This window comes from Pongo abelii, chromosome 7 (assembly GCF_028885655.2).
Source record: "Pongo abelii isolate AG06213 chromosome 7, NHGRI_mPonAbe1-v2.0_pri, whole genome shotgun sequence".
Classification (NCBI taxonomy): Eukaryota; Metazoa; Chordata; class Mammalia; order Primates; family Hominidae; genus Pongo; species Pongo abelii.
Genome location: NC_071992.2, coordinates 19,121,727 through 19,144,856, shown reverse-complemented (window position 1 = coordinate 19,144,856; position 23,130 = coordinate 19,121,727). Strand labels below are relative to the sequence as shown.

General features: G+C 40.3%; 1 protein-coding gene across 2 annotated transcripts in view; it reads left to right on the top strand.

The window, feature by feature from the left end:
* The window catches only part of MTMR7 (myotubularin related protein 7), a 116,902-nt gene that overhangs the window by 22,904 nt on the left and 70,868 nt on the right, over nucleotides 1-23,130 (top strand). For both annotated transcript variants that reach the window (XM_054560966.2, NM_001133083.1), the window contains 2 exon segments: nucleotides 16,984-17,106; nucleotides 19,018-19,180. In XM_054560966.2, coding sequence (XP_054416941.2) covers nucleotides 16,984-17,106; nucleotides 19,018-19,180 — 286 coding nt within the window.

The following is a 23,130-nucleotide window of genomic DNA, read 5'->3' as shown; positions in this document are numbered from 1 at the left end:
CAAACTCCATGTGAGCAGTGACTTTATCTTCCCAATTCATGTGCCCCCAGCACTCAGAACACTCTATGTCTGGTACAGAGTAAAGGTGCACAATAAATATTTGTTGTACGAATGAATAAAGGAAATGGTTTAATGTGACTTGGTGTCGAAGCTTCAGTATCTTTCAATATCTTTCAACAGACATGTTTTTTCTTCTCCTCCAGTATTCTCCATTTTAGTTATATGGCCCTACTTTTCACATTTGCAGATGAAGTTTTATTTTTTCCTCGTCTCTGCTCTGTTTCCTGTATGTGCAACATCTTCCACAGCTGAATCTTTCTTAACTTCCTGTCTGAAAAGTCAAATTCAGTGATAAAGCATTCTGGGTTAATCATACCTAATTCTACCTAGAAGCCATCACATAATTTATTTTTACCATAGTACTGTTAATTTTCATTCATTGAACAAATACTTAGCATCTGTGCTTGGCATCAGGCTACAAAGATAGTCAAAAACATTAGTGCCAATCTTTAAGGATCCTGCCATGAAGGGTTGCTGTGATGTTCTGAAATGTGATCATTGTTGTTTCAGGAAGCCAGTAAGCCAAGGACCATGTGTCCCTTTCCTTTCTTCCCACAGTTGTAGTGTGAGTGTTTGCCTAGCATTGTTCATTGTGCTGCAGGGAATATTAGGAATAAAATAACTTGGGTTCCCATGAGAATATGATTTTGGTAATGGTCAGAGTGTACAGTAAAGATAGCATGTATTGAAGTAGTGTAGGATAAGTAGAAACCAAGTAGTGATCAGAGGGGTTACAGCAATTCAGAGGACAGTGAATGATCCCAGTGGACTGGGGTAGTTGAGGAAAGGTGTTACTGAGGAGGTGGATCTTGGGTGTCAGGCTGGAGGGGAGTGTGTTGCGCTGGGTGAGTGGCAGTCCTTTTCTTACTGTTCTTGGTGACCTCAGAGTGCACTGTGACAGGCAATTATGCAGCTTTGCTTATTGGGCCTCAGAAGAGGCCTCCACATCATTGGGTCTGCAAGGCATTCTACTTTATACTCATTTCCCAGAGTGGGAATGATGGACACTTTAGGGCCGGACTGTAAGAGGAGAAAGAGGAAAATATGGTGCCAATTATGCAGTCTGTCCTTGGGGGCTTTGAAGTCGAGGAGTGAGGCATGGGAATGTGTAAATGAGCTGGAACCTGGCCTTGGCCTGGGTGGACACAGTGTACCCCTTCGTGCTCTGGCACTGGTACTTGCCAGGGGTTGGTGGGAGGGAGAGCATGAGACTTGGGTCTCTCTTTGCCTGGGCTTTCTCCTCCCTTTGGACCAGTAGTTAGTAAGTTCTATTTGGCACAACTTGCCCTTGGAAAAATGTTTCCCCATAGTTCCCAAAGAGCTATATAAGTAGATGGTTTCGTCCTTTGCTGTTAGTGCCTTTGTCAAAAATAGGTCAAATTCAGAATCATTTTAGAATTTTATAAATATTGTTAAAGGAAAATCATAATCAAATAAGCCTTTGACTTTCTGTATTGCTTCAAAGCAAGGTCTTATTCTCCCAATACTAGTATATGTTTTTAAAATGACTTTATTGTTTTGAACCCAACTGTCTTTAGTAGGTCATTCCATACATTTACTCTTTGAGATACAAAGTATCATGTATTCACTGAGTTACAAAGAACCAGCATCTGTTCTGAATTTATTTTTCTTTTAACCTCTTTTTTCTTCTTTTTTTCTTCTTTATGCTTGTTGAAAATGGTATTTTTGGTTGGGGTTATTTTAAGTTGGTGTTGAAATAAATCCTGGGACTTTGCTCTTGTTCAACAGTGCATGTTCTTTTAAGCCTACATATCCAGGGTCATCCTACCAAAATAAATTATATGGGCCCTTTGCAAAATTCTCAAGTGCCTGAATTTTTATTTATGACCGTTGGCTGCTGGCATAACGTTTGTAATTTCCCCTGAGCAAAAATGGGCACTTTTTTCTTGTTCTGCCTTTTCTAAGAATTTCTATCACTCTTACTTCTTATGTAGCTATGGCTGTGTCACTATTTTAGCTTGTATATTCCCTTAGGAGAATTTTTAAAATTTCCTTAAACGTCAGTCAAATCTACTGTTTTAACAATTGTATAGGTAGATGGAACTCAACAACCTGCCCATTTGTAAACACTCAGGCTTATCCAAAATCATCAAGATTTTTTTTTACTTTGACCTAAACTAGATACAATAATCCTTATCTGAATAGGAAGTTTGGGTGATTTATTTTTCTCCTTTTAAATGCAAATTTCTCAAAGCATATTTTTCTCTGATGAGTATAATTTTATGTATAGGAATTAGAGATTTTAGGTGGCTCCAAAATCTATAGAAATGTGTGTATCAAGTACCCCATTTCCCATGTGGAGGAAGGACTTAAATTTTCTGTCAAATTGGGAAATGGATTCTTCACTTGGGACACCGATATACTAACAATCCTTCTGACATGCGTAGAATTACAAGATCTGTATTCATTTTTAATGTCTTTCTGTGCAACCAACATAACAAAACAGTCTAGATATATTCATTTATCGTTTCCCCCTTACTTTTCAAAGTTGTATCAAGATTACTGGGGTGAACTTTTCTACCAGTAGCTCCCCTGGGTCTGTCTAAACTTCTTGGATTGTGAGTCTATTTGAAACTGGGTCTTAGTCTTTGAAACTGGGTCTTAGTCTTCCAATCTGTACCTCCGTACTTCACTTAACCTGGCTGAGACTGGCTCTGTCCAGAGTTTGAAGTATGATGATATGGGCTCTCCAGGCTAAATAGATATTGGTAGAGGAAGAAACAGATGCTGGTATATCAGAATACTTGGGATATCTGGGATATCAGAATACCTGGGATATCTTCACATGCACAGATGCTGGTACATCAGAATACCTGGGAAGAATGATCAGTGATATCTCTCATATGAGACTGTTGACTGCTTTGGGAATGAAAGGAGGAACCTGTTTAGCAGGTAAGGTGGGGCCAGGTTGTGGAAGGCCCAGTTAGCAGCAGCGGGGAGACACTGTAGCTCTGAACAGAGAGTGACATGATCAGGGTGTGTCTAGAGTGACTACTGTTTGAGTGCCAATCTGGGGACTAGACTGTGTGGCAGGATGTGCTGGGCTTTGGCCACCCATCATCCGCTCTCCCATGCTCCCTCTGAGGAGCCATGCCTGCTCTATGCCCAGTCTGTATGTTTTTTTGGTGTGTGGCGTACTGCCAATCCAGCTACCCAAATCATGTCATTTCATGACCACACTGAATGGTTTAGGGATAAGCGTGTGACCAAGTGAGATGCAATAAGACTTGGCTTGGGCTCCAAGAAGGGCAGCTGGTGCTTTTCTTCATGGCCATGGATGTGGCAGGAGATGGGACAGGGGTAGCTGGAGCCATCATGAGCAGAGCCTGCTGAGAGCCAGCATTGAGGGCCCAGCGAAGAGTTTGAGGGTGAGGAGCTGAGTGTTTTCAGCCCCCCTCCCCTTCTGAAGCCAGCCCTATCACTGACCTTTGTAGACATACGATCCAATAAAAGCCCTTTTGGCTCAAGCCATATGAGGTTTAGATTTCTGTCTCTTGCTCCTAGAAGAGTCCTAGGCGATAGAGGTGGAATCAGATCATCTGTGGGCAGTATTACCAGTTAGGAACTTTTTGTTTTGTTTTTGAGACAAGGGCTCGCTCTGCTGCCCAGGCTGCAATGCAGTGGCATGCATGATTACGGCCCACTGCAGCCTTGACCTCCCCGGCTCAAGTGATCTCCCCACCTTAGCCCTCTGAGTAGCTGGGACTATAGGCATGTGTCACCATGCTTGGCTAATTTTTAAATTTTTTTGGTAGAGACAGGATCTCACTGCATGATCTGGGCTGGTCTCTAACTCCTGGGCTCAAGCAGTCCTCCTGCCTCAGGCTCCCAAAGTGCTGGGATTACAGGTGTGAGCCACTGCTCCTGGCCAGGAGAGTCATAAATAGTCTGGGTGCCTGGCACAGAGCAGGCACTCCACAATTTAGCAGATTTAATTAATTAAATTAAAAGGGCTTAAACTGATGGGCAGCAGCTGTCTAATTTTCACAAGGTTCTTTCACAAGTAGCTTGCTTTGTGTTGTATTTGACTATTAGGCCATTCTCACATTGGTATAATATCGGAGACTGGGTAATTTATAAAGAAAAGAGGTTTAATTGGCTCATGGTTCCACAGTTTGTACCGGAGGCATGGTGGCATCTGCTGCCGGGAGGCACAGGAAACACAATCATGGCGGAAGGCTAAGAGAGAGGAGATACTTCTTACATGGTAGGAGCAGGAGCAAGACAGAGCCAGGGTAGGTGCTGTACACTTTTAAACAACCAGATCTCATGAGAATGAACTCACCATCGTGAGGACAGTACTATATTAGTGTGTTCTCATGCTGCTAATTAAGACATACCTGAGATTGGGTAATTTATAAAGGGAAGAGGCTTAATGGACTCCCAGTTCTGCATGGCTGGGAAGGCCTCACAATCATGGCGGAAGACGACGGAAGAGCAAAGAGACTTCTTACATGGTGGTGGTCAAGAGACAAAGCTTATGCAGGGAAGCTGCCTTTATAAAACCATCAGATCTCGTGAGGCGTATTCACTGTCACGAGAACAGCCCAGGAATGACCCAGCCCCATGATTCACTTACCTCCCACCAAGTCCCTCCCACGACACGTGGGAATTGGGAGAGCTACAATTCAAGATGAGATTTGGGTGGGGACACAGCCAAACCATATCAAGTACCAAGAGGGATGGTGCTGAGCCATTCAGGAGAAACTGCCCCATGATCCAGTCACCTCCCACCAGCCCCACCTCCAACACTGGGGGTTACAATTTGACATGAAATTTGGATGGGGACACAGATCCAAACTATATCAACTGTATTAACTATGTTTTTGAAATAACTTAGTTTCACAGCAGAATGCGTTTTTTAAAGAATTAATTGTTTTGGGCAGCTTGAGAATAGGATTCTTTGCATGCCTCCCAGATATATCCCTGTGTGTGCATCCCACCAGCATTTTTCTTCATTATACTAGAGGTATCTAAGGGATTTCATGAAAGGTAGAGTCTCTGTTTCTTCTGGTTATGTGTCATATATTTTCTTGGATTATGCTCAATTCTTCTGTAATCTCTGACCTTTGAATAAAATAGTCCTGGGAAAAGACTTTCAATGGTTTTATAGATGTAGAAAGATTAAATACTCCTTTTGGAAAAACAGTTGATGTTCTTTATTTCTCTGTCAAAAGGCTGAATTTAAAAACTCCTGAAGCTTCATGGTTACCACCTTTTGTTTCAGCAACTTTATGTAAATAAGACAAAAGTGCTTTCTTTTTAAATTGGAAAAACCAAATGCTTTTTTTCTGTAATTATAAGAGATCGTGGCAATTCTACATTGTTTGGAAAATTTGCTATAGCTTCAGTTTTTCTTCTTGTATGTCAGAGTACTTTGCCAGCTATAGTTGGGTAGTTTATATTTTTTGCATACTCTTTTTTCTATGAGTTTAACAAAGGGGAAATGAAATCGTGGACGTGAGGTGGCAGCAAGAAGTAAAACTCTGAAGTCTGTGTTATGGATATGTTTGTTAATAATTATTTTATTTATTTATTTATTTATTTATTTTTTAGAGATAGAGTCTCACTCTGTCATCCAGGCTGGAAGGCAGTGGCATGATCATGTCTGACTATAACCTCAAATTCCTGGTCTCAGACCGTCTGCCGACTTCAGCCTCCTAAGTAGTTGGGCCTACAGGTGCCTGCCACTATGCCTAGATATTTTTTTATTTTGTGTAGAGATGGGGATCTCATCTTGTTGCCCAGGCTGGTCTCGAACTGCCGGCCTCAAGTGATCTTCCTGCCTCAGCCTCCTAAAGTTCTGGGATTGTGGGTATGAGCCACTATGCCCAGCCAATAACAATTATTTTTTAATAACTGCTGAGATGTATGCTTTTTTCCCCTCTCTCACACATGCAGTTACTTATAGATAGGATCATTTGTCCAGGAACTCTGAACTCCAACTTGAAACATCTTTTTTTAGCAACCATTATACAGACAGTGACACCTGCCATAAATAAAAATGACGTGAGAATTTCTATATGGTAGATGTTTCTATAATTACTGCATGGCGGGTTAGAAGTGGGACTTGGTTCCTGCATGGTTCCTCCAAAGCCGCAGGAGGCCATTGCACCTTTTGATGTGAAACATGCTGGTGCTCACTTAAGAGCTCTGTCCAGAGAATCCCTGGACCACCTGGAGAACCAGGCCTTTCGGGGATTTGCCCCTCCAAACGAGAAATGAGCAAGTAGGGAGGTCACATGGCCAGCCAAGTTGCTCTGTACCAGATGACCAAATCTTTTAGCTGTAGTCAGAGCATTTAACTTGTTACACATATTCGTCTCTAACTGAAATCTCAGGGACGATGGAGGAGAGACTTTTGAGCCAGGATGTTTTTCCTTAATTTGCAATATTAGACCCAGACTGAAGAGGTCAGGTATGGGAGAGATCCAGGGAAGTGGAGACTTCTGGTTTGAAATCTGGCTCTGCTCTAGCTGCGAGGCTTGGGCAGTTGATTGACTTTTCATGCACTTCAATTTTAGCACCTGTGAAACGGAGTAACCATGTCTTTGTCTCAGCTAAAGTTAGAAATAGCATATGGATAATACCTAGCGCAGTATCTGATGCTCGGTAGTTGTGTGGTCAATGGTAAAAGTATTTTCGTTGTTGTTATTACCCTTCCTCCTCTTGCTCCCTCTGCTTGAGGGAAAGGTTAAAAGGAACGCACCACAGTTCTGCTGCCTCCTTTGCCATAAGCTTTTCTGAAAAATTCATCCTGGATTGCCTGGATTTGGCATCAGCACTTAGTTAAGTAGGGACTGAGGGGGTGGGCACTGTTTAAAGGTAAAACAGCCTCCATGCCCAGAACCATCCTCCCAACCTTGGTATCTAAGGGCGGCTCCCTTCCCTGGGACCTTCCACACCCCCCAGGTGGTGGATGTGTCTTATCTGAGCTGCCAACAGGCCCTGGATCCCCGTCCCCATATCTCTGAGCAACACCAGCCGCTCTCACGACATTCTGTCCTGACAGTTTGGTGCCCTGTGAGTGCTTCTTACAGCCAGTGCCCTTTGCCCTCGCTACATTCTCCTAATCACTGTGCTAATTACTACACAGTGTAATAGAACTGCATTAACTGGTGCGTATTTTAAAGTGCAATATTAATGTAAATTTTTGTGCTTTACACCTGCACATTTTGTGGCTCATATAACATGTTCTGCTCACAATGGAAGAACATTGAGAAAAAAAGGACTCTGCCTGCATTTTTAGCTTCTCATTACTGTAGTGGTCTCAAATTTTGTTTCTGCACAAGGTCTCCTTATCACTCAGGCACTTTCTGATCAAGGGGTGGGTATTTCATTTGAGACACTAAGATTGTTCTGCATGCCGTGTAGCCCGAATATCAGCATTAAAGATTGCGAAAAGAAAAGAAGATGGGTGGATGGATGTGCTAAATAGATAGATTTTAAAATAAAGTCAAATGAAAGTCTTTATTTTTAAGAGTACAGCAAGACACTTCATCAATTCAGTTTTGAATGCAAATGATACTTAATTATGAGAGATAGAAATAACTCAGAAATCTTACCAAGTGCTCTAGGGTTTCTAGCCAGTGATTTTCTAACTCCCCAAGAGAAGCAAAAAAGAAGAGCTCGAGATGGGGAAGGAATCTGGAGAATGAAAAAGAGCCACTGTGGCCAGGCAGCTTGTTCCTCCAGGCTGGTGGGCTTGGTGCCCTTGGCCTTGGGATGCTTATCACAGTCCTTTGGGACCAGAACACTGGATATCAGTGCAGCCTCTGGACCAGCTTCAGAGGCTGTTAGAGCATCATTGCTGCTGTGGCTGATGCTTCTTTTCCTCAGTAAATCACAAAAGTTGTGTTGGCCATCCAGGTTACTGAGTGACTTAATTTCCAGAAAATTTAATATTGGGTCATTATTATACGCATTTTTACTGTTGCCATTTTGTATCCTCGTAGGTAGTCTGTGAAGTACCACTGGGTCACAGCTGCAGTCTGCTAGAATGGAGAGAGACATTAAAGACCCTTTAGATCCCTTATAGAAGTCAAAATGCAGGGATAGTGTCTAAACTGCCTACTCCCAGCAGTTCAATTTCAGAACCAGAACCAGAGCCCAGGCCTCTTGACTCACAAATACTTTTCTTTTCGTGTTGGTAGAGTTAGAAAATGTCATGATACCAATTTTAGCACAACAAACTATTTATCTAGCTGCTTTTCTTAGATTAGAACATAAACTTGTCTTTGGTTTTGGCTGCTGCAGAGATTTTGATTTCTCTCTGTTAAACAGTCCCTGGCTCTCTTCCCCCAGATGATTGACAGCGATCTGGAGCCTAATTTATATGGTTTTGAGGACTTGGTCTTTGGCCTGAAAAAAGCCAGTAGCCAGTGCCACTGCTTTCTGTCCTTTTCAATGACTGGCACCCCGGCCCTGCACTTTGGATTCTTCATCCTACAGAGCACCTTTAGTTACCCAAATAGTCTGAGATGGTTCTGGAACCCTGAATGTTCAGCAGTTCAATATTTGACCTGCAGGATGGAAAGACCCACATTCTACTAAGATTGAAATTCGAAGGTGGCACAATAGAGGGTCACTGAAGAAAGGCTCTGTCTCTCAGTGATTTATGAGGTCTTCCTGACACCCAGGCAGTGAAGGGAAGACCAAGGAGGACCTATGCTAGGCCGCCAGTGTGGCCTCCTCAGACCTAGAAGTGCAGTGGTGGGGCCCAGGGTTTTGACTGAATGTTTTCAGCCTTGGCCTAGAAAAGATGGTGAAACCCTCTTTTCCCGTCAGTCTAACCCCAACAGAGGAAGGACGGGAATTCAAAAGAGCCATTAAAGTGGGGCATAGTCTTTTCCATTGAATCTGTAAGATTCTTGAAGATAGACAAAGACGCTACCTTATTCACCCTTTTGCTTTTTTTTGGCAAAACCTGACACAGTGCCACACATAGGCATCTTTTTGAATGGAATTAGATGTTTAGTGTTCTGTCTCTTTTATTAGTTCTGAGAATCTCCAAAGTCTGCTAGTGCCAATCTTTGGGCTCTTGTATCCATTGCCAAGCTTTTTGTTTCTGGGTTTATCTAAAAGAATAATATTGTGATAGTGGTTTGTGAATATAGTTTTACAGTATAATTTTGTCTTAAAGCATTCTGTTTTCAAATACTAATTTCATGTATAAGATTTCTTACAATAATTATTAACTGACTATGCTAAACATATTAATTTTGAATAACAATTCTAGAATGACATCAAAGGCATTTACAAGTGCCCACCGCAGCCATGGTGAAGGATGAACGTGGCTTTGAAGTTAGACAGACCTTAGCTCTAGCACGGGTGTCCTGCCCTTTGAATGTGAGGATGTTTTTGCCTATATGTGGTGGCGAATATCATGAAAATTATGCATGGTCCTTTTTTTTTTTTGTAAGCTCATCAGCTATTGTTAGTGTATTTTATGTGTGTGGTGTGGCCCAAGACAATTCGTCTTCTTCCAGTGGGGCTCAGGGAAGCCAAAAGGTTAGAGACCCATGCTGGCCGGGCCACGCCACCTGTTCCCTGCAGGATCTGGGAATGTTTGTCAAGTCTCAAGTTCAACAGAACTGTGAAATGGGGATTACGCAAGAACCTATAATTCAGGGGTTACTGTGGGGATTAACTTGAGCTCAGGTATATAAAGTGATTGTGCAATGCATGGATATCGAATATCGAAAAAGATTTGTTATTGTTTTTATTGTTATTTGGCGATTTTTCATAAACAAACTGACAACTGGGCTTGGCCTGATTCATGAGATATTGGTGGAGTTCTTGAAATGCCCCAGTTCTCTTTTCTTCAGAAGTCCAAAGCTTTCCCCAGAATTTCTGCCAGTTCCCATGGAGGTTTGCATTTTCGCAGTCCCCTCTGGCATTCTGAATTAGTTCACGTTGCAGATCGACTCACCATCCATTTATGTGTCATTGGCTTGTGGCACAGCTCTTCCTTAATCACCTAGCTCTTCCTTAATTACTCTCCCCTCCTCCAAACCATCAGTGCGTTATGGTATATAGCCAACTGTTCTGAAGATTTTTGCAAAGGAAGGGATGATACTGCAATGAAACGGTGCCTTCAGACAATTTAGATTAGATTTGTTCACTCCATCCCTGGGGATTATTTCCTGTGGTGCTTCACTACCTAATTAAAAAAACAAAAACAAAAACAAACAAACGATCAAAAAACCCAAAAAACACTTAACATGAGGTATAGGCATTTTTCCCAGAAGACTAACAGTGCTGGTGTTGGATTATGGTCCTAGGGGTGATTTTCTTTTCTTCCTGTTATATTTCCAAATCTTTAAACATTAAATAAATAAGTACATGTTTCCTAATTTTTAAAAAGGCAAGTTCTAAAAGCTGGGGGCAAAAGTTTGTTAGGATTGGAGAGACAATATAAGCAGGATAAACAAATCTTTGCTCAGTGATCCCCATCTCCTTCTAATCCTTTAAAATGTATTTTTCAATCCGGCCTAATGGAATCATTTTATTTCCCGTGTGTATCACAAGTGCAGATGCCCCGGCTGGTAGCACTAACAGGCATCTTTCCTTCAGATGTCTTGACGTGCCAGTTGCTTCCGAAAAGCTAACGTGGCTCTTGCTGCTCCGGGGTGGAGTTCGAGTGGTCTGCTTCTGCCCGCTCAAACCCCACTTTGGCAAAGAGTGGTATCTACTTTCTCAGTGCCTGGGAGTTGACACCTCAAGCTGCTCTTTCATGGCTTCAGATCCTTGTGCTGCCAGGACCCCTCCTGCTAAGACCACCAGTGCCCCCATGTTCCTGAATCCAGTGGGCCACTTACAGTTCTTGCCTTACTCCATCTCTCAGCAGCATTTGACATAGACACTCGCTCTCTTTTAAAATATTCCCTCTGCTACCCTCTTGACAGCAGAATCTCCTGATTGTCCTCCTACCTGTCCATTTCTTTGTTTCTGTGCTTTTCTGATTCCTCTTCTTCATTTAGACCTTTAAACATTGGGTTTTCCTCAGATCTCTTCTCACTCTGCCTGCTCGCCCTGGGTAACCTTTTTTAGTGCCATGGCTTCAATTATTATCTTTTATGTGCTAAAGACTAAATTTATCACATTTCAACAAATCTAAGACATCAGCGATGCTAAGAGGCCGCAAGATTTTATGAACCACAAAAGTAGAAAGCAGCACTGCCAATGAAATGACACAATAGCTTCTTACACATCAATCATCAGATGTGTCCCATTTTTAGAAATACCAGAATGTAAAAAATGTACATCCAAGAATTAATAATATATTGTAATATCTTCTGCATAGATTTCCATAGCCTTTTTCAGAGTATGAATACCTCGTATGTCTTAAGCATAGTGCTCCTGGGAGCAGGCAAATGAGTTGCAACAATTTTGTTTTGAGAAGCTGGTTGTTTCCTTAGTCTTAGCTCTCCCTAAGTATAAAACTGGCCTTATTACTTTGTACTGTGTACAGCATATTATATGTATAGATGAGATAGAATTAAGTTAGCCCAACGGTAAGGCTGAATTACTGAGTCAGTGGGTCTTGAAGATGGTGCCCAAACTCTGAAATTTATTTCATTTTAGATCATTTTCAACGTCTTAATATAAACTATGAGGTGGTCCCTGAACAGTGCTTTCTGACTTCATAACATATCTAAGACAACTGAATTTTAATTTTTATAACTCATTTTTAATTGTTAGTATCTCTGGGAAATCATACTGTTGGTGTTCCCCTCCTTATTTCTTTTTTCCCTCTCTGTATCTTCAAAATTGCTTTTGACAGCTCTGGGACCTGTAGGAACTATTGCCAAATTTTGGAATGTAACTTTCCTGCAGCAGCATCCAAAGTTAACAAAAAGACATGGAAAAATCCCATCTCAATGGTAGTATTCTAATCTCCCAACATTTGCGTATCTTATTCTGCTCCACTGAGCTTTTCTAGAAATAATTTAAGTGATATAGCTTCCTCTACTTATGTAGGGAGAATAATCCATATCAAATATTTTTGCCTCAAAGTATTATCTTATGCTTAATATGATTATCTTAATAAAGTTTCATTAGTCCTAAGTGCAAGGAAAATTATTTGCATTCCATTTGTAGACATTTGTAGATATTGTTAAATGATATGTTTTCCCTGAACTTCTGTTTAATTTAGCTAGGCACATTTAAGCCTGCAAATGAGTTTTTTCCCAAAGAAATATTCCAAAATTAATATATCCCCTTATTTTTCTCCTCCCATACTCTTTCATAATATCTTTCCTGTAGTTAGTTTAAAATAGAATGTTTAATGATAAAAGTTTAAGTAAAATATCCCAACCATATGGGAATTTGGAAAATCCTCCCCTTAAAAACTTTCAGGTTGAAGAAGAAATAAAAACTGCAATTATAGACCATCTAGAAAGAAGAATGAGAATACTATGAATAATATTCACAGGATGCAACCTGAGATATACTTGGAGGAAAATGATTGAATTTAAAAACTTTTGTTATTAAACAAAAAGAACGACAGTTAACAAACTGACTGTGAAATCTGAAAATTTAGAAACAGACAGACAAAAACCACATGGCATGTCCAAGCAAAGCAAGTTAAAACATTTATTAAGGAAACAGAAATTAACAAAGTAGGAAAGAAAAATATTATAAAGTTGATATATCCAACACCTGTTACTTTAAAGAAAAACCTTTGCCTGTCTAATCACAAAGAGGTAAAAAGAAAACAATTCACAGTAGTAGGAATGAGGGAAGGGATAAGAAGAGAGGGGTTTACCCACAGATAAGAATTAAAAGATTGTAAAAATTTGAAAATCTGCAGTAAGATAATTTGTAAAGGTATTATAATATTAAAATGAGATTTAGTAAAAATTGGAAACAGTGAACGAATCTGTAACCACATAAATTGAAAGCATTACTAAAGAATTATTTCTGTAAAAAGAAGTACTATACTTGTTTCAACTAATAAATACTTTGTATGTTGAAAGCTTCCTGATTAATTGATGTAATCATAACCATGGTTAATTCACTTGATAAAAGCAGCATGAATAGGCTAGGGCATGCAGGTTCTCTCTTAATAGTATAGATGCAAAAGAAAAAAAATCAAAATAACAACTATGGTAGTGAAAATACAAGGAATATTAAAATATCAATACATAATGACTGTGTATGAATTATGTAGTTGTGATTTCAAGTTGGCCATATACTGGGAACACAAGACTCCTTTAAAGATTAGGAAATCTATTACTATTATTGATAATTTAGGACTAGAGTTAAAAAAGCAAATATTTATCCAAATATGTATTAAAAAGGCATAACATTCACTTCTGATTTTTAAAAATCAAAACTCTTAGTAAACTAGGATTAGGTCACTTTCACAATGCGATAATAAATACTAGCCTCAAACTCAATGGTAAAAGATTATAAGTGTTCCATTAAAAATGGGTGCACATAAAGAGATGCTAACGTTGTTAGCTATCAGGGAAATGCAAATCAAAACCACAATGAGATCGCATACTAGGATGACTATAATCAAAAAAAGAGATTATAATAAGTGTTAGCAAGGATGTGGAGAAATTGGAACCCTTGTATATTGGTGGTGGGAATATTAAATGGCACAGCTCCTTTGGAAAATAATCCAGAAGCTCTTCAAAAGCCTTACTATATGAGTTACCAAATGACCCAGCAATTCCACTCCTACGTATAGCCAAGATAAATGAAAACATACATCCATACAAAAACTTATGCTCAAAAGTACATAGCAGCAGCATTCATGGTAGTCAAAAGGTAGATACAAGCGAAATGTCTATCAATTGATGAATGGGTAAATGAAATATGATATATCCATATAATGGTATATCATTGGGCAACAAAAAATAAAGCACTGATACAGTCTATGAATAGATGAACTTGTATTGAAACATAGATTGAGAACATGATTGCTAAGTGAAAGAAACCAGTATCAAAGTATGACATGTTGTATGATTCTGTTTATACAGAATGTTCAGAATAGGCAAATCTATAGAGACAGAGGGTAAACTGATTTTTTTAGGGCTGGAGTGGTTGGGGGAATAACTGGGATGTGACTGGTAATGGGTGCAGGGTTTCTTTTTGCGGCGATGAAAATGTTTTAAAATAGTGTGTTAATGTTTGCACAATGATGGTGTATACAGTGCTGTGAATATGCTAAAAACCATTGAATAGTACATTTAAATGGGTGAATTGTATGGTATATGAGTTATATCTCAACAAAGCTGTTATTAAACAAGTGAAAAACAATGCAAGAGTGACTGTGGTCTCCATGCTATTTATAGTTACTCTGAAGTTTCTAATTAATGCTATTATACAAGGAAAAAAGATAAATATTGGAAAGGAAGCAACAAATTATTACAGAAAATATTTGGCTACTCAGAACATTCGAGAGATTCATACTAGAATTAATTTTAAAAAGTTCGGTAAGGAGGCAGTTATAAAAACTCATTGGGCCTTGGGCTACTAGCCTTACTGTATAAAGAGTTCTTATAAATATGTAAGAAATGCTGATCACCCAGTAGGAAAGTAAACCAGTGATATGAAGACCATTCGCAAAAAATACACCATGATGGATAACCATACAAAAGAATGTGGAGCATATCAGTAACAAAAGAATTCTTCTAAAAAAAAAATCATAAGCTGGTAGGTGAAGGGCACTGTTGTTGAATGAATGTCTTTAACATACATAGACTTTCACAAGTCCTCAGGAATTTCACAATGCTCCAGAGTAAATTGCATGACTACAGATATTTATAATACCTAAGTCTTTATTGACCTCAGTAGATCTCTGAAAATTGGGAGGAAGTGAGATGGGACCCTCTAGAGCTACTCCTAGAAGGAGCTGGCTTGGCTCTAAGGGCTTAGAGGAGACTGAGGCAATGGGAGGTCTTGGGTCCTGTTTGCTCTTGGTGTTCTGAGGAATGTTCACGAGGTCTGCTACTCCCCCGGCTTTCCCTTGGAGTAGATGGGAAGTCTGAGACTCCCAAACTAGATCAGGACCACACCTTCTATTATTTATTCATTTTTGAGAAGGAGTTTTGCTCTTGTTGCCCAGACTGGGGTGCAGTGGTGTGATCTCGACTCACTGCAACCTCTGCCTTCCAGTTTTAAGCAATTATCCTGCCACAGCCTTCCGAGTAGATGGGATTATAGGCGCCGGCCACCACGCCTGGCTAATTTTTGTATTTTTAGTAGAGACGGGGTTTCACCATGTTGGCCAGGCTGATCTTGAACTCCTGACCTCATGATCAAAGTGCTGGGATTACAGGCGTGAGCCACCGTGCCTGGCCTATTTATTTTTTTTTCAGATGGAGTCTCACTCTGTCACCCAGGTTGGAGTTCAGTGGCACGATCTCAGCTCACTGCAACCTCTGCCTCCAGGGTTCAAGTGATTTTCCTGCCTCAGCCTCCCGAGTAGCTGGGATTGCAGGCACCTGCCACCACCCCAGGCTAATTTTTGTATTTGTATTTTATTTTATTTATTTATTTATTTTGAGATGGAGTCTCACTCTGTTGCCAGGCTACAATACAGTGGCGCAATCTCAGCTCACTGCAACCTCCGCCTCCTGGGTTCAAGCGATTCTCCTGCCTCATCCTCCTGAGTAGCTGGGACTACAGGCACCCACCACCACACCCGGCTAATTTTTGTATTTTTAGTAGAGACAGGGTTTCACCATGTGGGCCAGGATGGTGTCTCGATCTCTTTACCTCGTGATCCACCTGCCTCGGCCTCCCAAAGTGCTGGGATTACAGGCGTGAGCCACCGCGCCCGGCCAATTTTTGTATTTTTAGTAGAGACGTGGGATTTCACCACGTTGGCCAGGCTGGTCTTGAACTCCTCACCTCAGGTGATCCACTCGCCTCGGCTTCCCACAGTGCTGGGATTACAGATGTGAGGCAATGCAGCGGCCCACAGCTTCTATTTAAACTGAAGAATGGAGCGAATACAATGGATTAGTTCCTAAGCTGCCTCATGGAAGCAAATACCATTTTGGCTTGAGGGATGAGTCAGTGTTTCTCTGCAGGTGGTTGATCCTTGGCAGTGGTAGGACTGCTGTGCCTTGTGGTCATTACAGGAATGTTCCTCTGGTGGTTATGGTGGCTGTGTCTTACTAGAATTACCATTGCTTCAGTTTTCTGTCGCTCTGTAGAGATTGTCTTGTCATTTCCATTACATTTCATGTTAGGATGATCTCAGTGCACGTGTCCTTAAAATTGTTCTGCATATAAGAGATGTATGCTTTGTAAAAATTGTTTCCAGAAATCTCTTCTAGCAGTTTGGATTTTAGCTGAGTGGTGATAATGCCATTCATTAGGAAGATTTTGTTATAAATGAATGTAAGCATCTTGAAATGGTATGTTTTCCAGATTTCTCTGATACTTTTTTCTCCCATATGTATGTTTATACTTCCTACTAGTTTATATGGAAGCAAACAGCCTTAAGGCCATTTCTACAAGCTAGAAACACATAGGAAAATGTGCTGTTTTCTTTTTCATAGAATGTAATTGATACATAGTGTAAACTCAGAACTTTTACACATACACTTTCTGCTTTAAATTAGAAATGTAATATAATTATAATGAAATGAAAGTGTTGACCATTGTAAAACTCAGAGAGGGTATTCTTAATAGGGTCTACAAATCTTTTGTGGTACCTTTAAACTCATATTTTCATAACTGGTGAATGTTCATCTTTTAATATACAGAATCCTACTCTGAGATCCGATTAACTTAAGGGGAGGTTTTTGGTTTTTATTATTGGGGGAATTCTCAAAAAATTGTATTTTGGAATAAGTGTGAATTTACCCTCTTATCATTTATTTCGTGAATTGCTCTTCTGCTTTACAGTAACTCTTTTCATCATGCCGATTTCTCTAGGTTGAAAATGTCCGCTTGGTAGATCGAGTGTCTCCTAAAAAAGCAGCTCTAGGTACTTTGTATTTGACGGCTACCCACGTCATATTCGTGGAAAATTCACCTGACTCAAGAAAAGAAACATGGGTATGCTTTCTTTATTTTTAGCTTTCCTTGTTTTGCGTTGTTTGAAGTAAAAAGTGTTTGCCCTCCATTCATTTTTCCTCAGGGTGAGATGGGTGGGCTTTTGTGCCTGGGTGTTAGGGAACTGTTTCTGGAATGTGTGTTTGGCCTTTTTCTGTGCAGTCATATCTACTTGATCTAGTATTCATTTTAAACACAAATTATTTGAACATCAGTGAAGACAGACTTAGAACTAGCCAGAAGATACAAGTGCTTTCTGTCACAGCTGTCAAGGAGAGATTCAATAATGTCAGTAGGCCAGATTCAGCATTGTCATCCTCCAGTGCTCCGTTTGCAGTACTCTCTATTTGCAGGGTCCTGTAATGCAGCCATTTGGTCATTTTATTATGTTGCCTCTACTTTTCTGATAATTTTAAAAAGAAAGAAAATCTAGAGGAGCTTCATCATCAGGTATTTCTCCTACTTATTAATGAAACCATTAGATATTTGAACATCACTAAATAATAATAATAATTATTATTATTATTAATATTGTTTTTGAGATGGAGTCTTACTCTGTTGCCCAGGGTAGAGTGCAGTGATGCGATCTCAACTCACTGCAACCTCTGCCTCCTGGGTTCAAGTGATTCTCCTGCCTCAGCCTCCTGAGTAGCTGGGACTACAGTCATGCGCCACCACGCCTGGCTGACTTTTTTGTGTTTTTAGTAGAGGCAGGGTTTCACTATGTTGTCCAGGCTGGCCTCAAACTCCTGACCTCAAGTGATCTGCCCACCTTGGCCTTCCAAAGTGCTGGGATTACAGGCATGAGCCACCATGCCTGGCCTTATTATTCTTTCAGCAACCCAATCATGACATCCCTGAATTGTAGATTTCAGTTTTCTATATTCTGTGCACAGTGGTACATTTTTAGCAGAAGGTGGCAGGCACTTCTTAGTGGAGGGAAACTTAAAGATTAAAATGCTGCCATTGAAGACTGAGCAGAGACCCTCCTGTAACACCAGAGATGCACTTCAGTATGATTTCCTTTAAAGTTAATCTCTTTAGAGAGTAGAATGATGGTTTTACCAGAGGCTGGGAGTGCAGAGGAGAGGGAGGGAATGAGGAGATATTGATTGAAGGGCACAAAGTTTCCAAAAGACAGGAGGAAAAGTCTGGAAATCTATTGCACAGCAAGGCGACCATACTTAATGGTAATGTATATTTCAAAATAATTATGAGAGTAAATTTCAAGGGTCTCACTGTTAAGAAAAAAACAAAAAACACTATAGGTAAGTGATGGCTATGCTAATTAGCTTGATTTAATCATTCCACATGATGTACATATATCACAGCATCACGTTGTAGCCCATAAATGTGTACAACTATGATTTGCAATAAAAATATTAATTTAAAAAATAAAAAGATAAAATAAATCCCTTCTTTTGCAGCCTGCCCGACCACCAACAGCTTAGAAAACAACAATCCCGTGTTGATACAGAACTCGAACATTCCATGTGGAATTAAGGAGCATGGTGGCACCTCCCAGCGGAGCCATCTCTAACTTATGTTGATTGCAGAAGTTTATTTTGCTAACTTCTCATGACCTTATTTAATTTTAGCTATTAAGTGCATTCAACATTTGACTACCAAAATGTTTCCTTACCTGGACTTGTGCAAATTTATATGCTGAATGGTTTACTTCAAAATAACTATCCTGGATATCTGGAAGCTTGGTATTGAAAAATAAAACTATAAATTTAGGAAGTTGGTTCTTACCTGGAACATCTCAGTGCTTGTCATCTGAATGCAAGGGTTGAGCCAGCTGGAGGTTGGGGAGTGTTTCTTGTCTTTCTTTGAGCCACAAAGAAATGTTAGTCCTTGTCGTATTCATTAGTTATTTGTGCTTAGCTTATGCAAATTAACATTTGGTTCTAGATTCTTCACAGTCAGATTTCCACCATTGAGAAACAGGCAACAACTGCTACCGGATGCCCTCTGCTGATTCGCTGCAAGAACTTTCAGATAATACAGCTCATCATACCTCAGGAAAGAGATTGCCACGACGTGTACATCTCCCTGATACGCCTTGCAAGGCCAGGTAGGGAAGAGGAACTCGGCATTTAATATGGAACCTCTCTTAAAAATTCGCAAATCATGTTCAAGAATTTGTATGGTGCTTAGGAATGATAGGGGTTCAGGGATTATGTGTCAGTCTGGTTCTCAGGTGAGGATAAGCCCGAACGATCATCTGATACAGAGTTTGTTGTTTTTTTAGAGTCTCCCCCGAGTTATTAATTATGTGAGTCTCTTTCATGAATCTTAGTATTAACTTAATCTTGGTGGGGTTATAGGATGTCTTCCTTTTGGGGTGAAATTGCCTTTAAGTTATGTGCTTCTTATATTGTGGTAATCAAGCCACCTTGAATGGGGCCAGTGACAGAACTGATCAGTTGTTTTGTGTGGAAAATGTTATCAGACAGTTCTAGTTCAGTTTTCTCTCTCTTGAAGCTTTTAAGGTTTGGTCTCCATTGCTTTTTTTTTTTCTTGGGGTTTTAGTTTTTTTTTTTTTTTGAGGCACTTTTGCTCCATTGCCCAGGCTGGAGTGCAGTGGTGCAATCTCAGCTCACTGCAACCTCTGCCTCCTGGGTTCAAGCGATTCTCATGCCTTAGCCTCCCAAGTAGCTGAACTACAGGTGCCCACCACCATACCCTACTAAATTTTGTATTTTTAGTAGAGGTGGGGTTTTGCCATATTGGCCAGGCTGGTCTTGAACTCGTGGCCTCAAGTGATCCACCTGCCTCGGCCTCAAGTACTCGGATTACAGGTGTGAATGACCATGCCTGCCCCTCCATTGCTTTTTGATAATAATTTATTTTTTCCAAGGTTGGTACAACTAGACTAGCATCAGTGACTATTCAGGGTGTTGATCTGCTATTCTCCTGAAAAAAAAAAAAAATTTAATGTGATGGGAAGAACATTTGGATTTGAAAAATATGTTCTCGCCATTGCTATCTTGTTCTAGCCATCATCTTGGGCTCTTCAAATTTATAGCTTACTGTTCGCTTCTACAGAAGTGTTTCTTGCCTCTCTGTGTGGCTTGTGTGAGTTGTGGTGTCGTTTCCCTTAAAAGAAATATACTCGGCTGGGCGTGGTGGCTCACATCTGTAATCCCAGCACTTTGGGAGGCTGAGGCAGGTGGATGGCAAAGTCAGGAGATTGAGACCATCCTGGCTAACACGGTGAAACCCCGTCTCTACTAAAAATACAAAAAATTAGCTGGGTGTGGCAGCGTGCGCCTGTAGTCCCAGTTGCTTGGGAGGCTGAGGCAGGAGGATGGTGTGAACCCGGGAGGCGGAGGTTGCAGTGAGTCGAGATCACGCCACTGCACTCCAGCCTGGGCGACAGAGCGAGACGCTGTTTAAAAAAAAAAAAAAAGAAAGAAATATACTCTACTATACTCTACGTTTCTTGGAAGAATACAGTGAAAAGAGATCATTTATATAAAAGTTGTGTTACACAGAAGTAATTAATAAAGGAAATAAGATATGTGCTGATAATTACTTTGCCAAATGCTTTTTGATTCCGGACAAGAAGTTCAATTATAAACTTTTCAAGGCATTTGGTTGAAAGCATAAGTTTCTTATGCTTTGTCCATATTCTTTGTAGGTAGCTAAGAGCTAAAGTTACTAAATGGAAATGACGCCAGGGAGCTGTCAAAATCTGGTAGTTTTTACTTTACACTATTACCCTTTAAAGGCAGTTGGTTGAGGCTTTTTCATCCAAGTGTGTTAAAAGAAAGGCAGAGTAAGCCAGAAAAGCAGTTGAACTTTTCGGAGGGTGCACTAAAATTGGAACAGAAGTTCTGGGAAGATGTACGTTAGGTTGCACGTAGCAGAGAATGTGAGGAGGATTCTGTGCTAACAGTTTCTGTGTTGCTGATTCATGGAAGTACTAGGCGATAAATGTGCTCTGAGCGGAGTAACGGGATTTAGGAATAGCCCGGCGAACTGGGAAAGGGCTGAGCAGCTGAAAGAGTGAATCACAGGGACCAGGAGGGTCATGGCCCAGAGACAGCGAGTGCCAGGACTCTCGCTGTGAGGATCCTTGAGGGGGAAATTACTATGTTCCCTCACTTTTGAAAAGAGAAACTTTTTCCTTAAAAGATGAAGTTTTGGGAGTTGGGTATTAGATGTAGACAGAGATCTGACTGGCTACCTTTTCTAAAAGAAATCATAGTAATTCATTGAATCAAAGCCATCACCTAAGAGGAGCTAAAAACAATCACCAGCATTTTGAAACATGGGCATTAGAAATGCCAGTTTGCCTAAAATGTAGTGTTTTAATAAGTGTGGGAAGGTGAAACAGAACACAAGCAGTTCACAGTGTAATGTTAAAGGCAATGCTAAAATTAGGGCATATTGTAGGCTGTAACTTTGGAAGCAGGACTTTGACTCTGGAGGGAGATGGGGAAATGTGGAAGGGGTTAGACATGAAACTGTGGCCTTCAACTGGGGGATGGGGTGGTCTTTCAGAACCATCTGAAGATATTTTATAAAAGACACCCTCCACCGCCTTTAAGGAAGGGTATGAGAATAAGGGTGTGTGTGTGGTTGGTGAGGGAGGTGTACTTTGAATTCTAGTAGTACAATATAGCTCTCTCGATATGCTGGTTAGTCACCAACAAAGTTTACATATTTTCAGTTTATTTATGGACACCCAGCTAACTGTAAGGTTCTACAGAGCAGGGGTCCCCAACCCTTGGGGCACAGACAGGTACCAGTCTACGGCAGGTTAGGAAGCGGGCGGCACAGCACAGCAGGAGGTGAGTGGCGGGCGTGCAAGCATGAGCTCTACCTCCTGTGAGATCAGTGTTGGCATTAATTCTCTTAGGAGCATGAACTCTATTGTGAACCGTACATGTGAGGGATCTAGGTTGTGTGCTCCTGATGATCTGAGGTGGAAGAGTTTCATCCTGAAACTATCTCCCAACTGCACCCCCATCCACAGAAAAATTGTCTTCCACAAAGCTGGTCCCTGGTACCAAAATGGTTGTGGACCACTGCTATGGAGGACAAAACAGTTGTTTTTTACATAAGAAGAAATGTTTGGGAATTCCTTTAAGTCCAGGTCTCTGAAGGAGATATTTTCAAAGCTGTTGTAATTTAATATTAAAATCAAAAGTACTTTAAAAATAGAAGAAGAAAAAACCCCAAACCTTAGTTATCAGCAGAATGCGAAGGGTGGGGAAGAGAAGAGAAAAGTTTCCAACTGTTAGCAGAGGGACACAGAGGTGTGAGGTGTTTCAGAACCAGTGTAACTATTGAAAGGGAAATTGCTTCAGACATTCTGCTGAATTCAGGCAACTTAAAATAAATGTCGAGATTATCTCTTTACTGAGTTAGGATTTCTGGTATAAGGTAAATCAAATTATTAAAAAATTAGAGACTTTATTGGTTTGCTTTTTGTGTGAATAAAGATTGATAACAATTTGCTCACGGACTGTAGAGGATCTCAGGCAAAACATAACATGTCTAAATGCAGGAAGCTGTTTCATTCTTGGTAAAGAACTAACAGGTTAAAATAAGGGTTGTGGCTCATATGAGATCAGTTAACCTTGTAGATCTAATGTATTAATAAGGATTGAACTTTTCTGATGAAAAGACCCCTGTTTCTCAGAGGCCTTCAGCTTTTCCCATGTCCTTTCTCCTCTCTTCCCTCCAATTTGCCTCCTGCTGTTTATTTTTGTATCAATTATCTTTCCCTCTTTAGTGTTTGTGGGCACTTCAACACTTAAATAATTTCGTTTGTTTATTTTCCCCCTTTTCCTAAACTAGTTTCTTTTTAGTATCTTACTCCCCAGATCTTTTGGATATTTTTTATTTAAAAAAAAATCTCATGATTGAAGTAGTCTCATTTGCTTTTTTGGTAACTTTTTATATTCCTTATATAAGTCATTGATGTTTAAGCAATTTTTGCAGTGGTAATTTCTTTTTTATCAGAGCGTAGCAGCCCTTTTCCACTGTGTTAGCTTTAACAGTCCTAATATT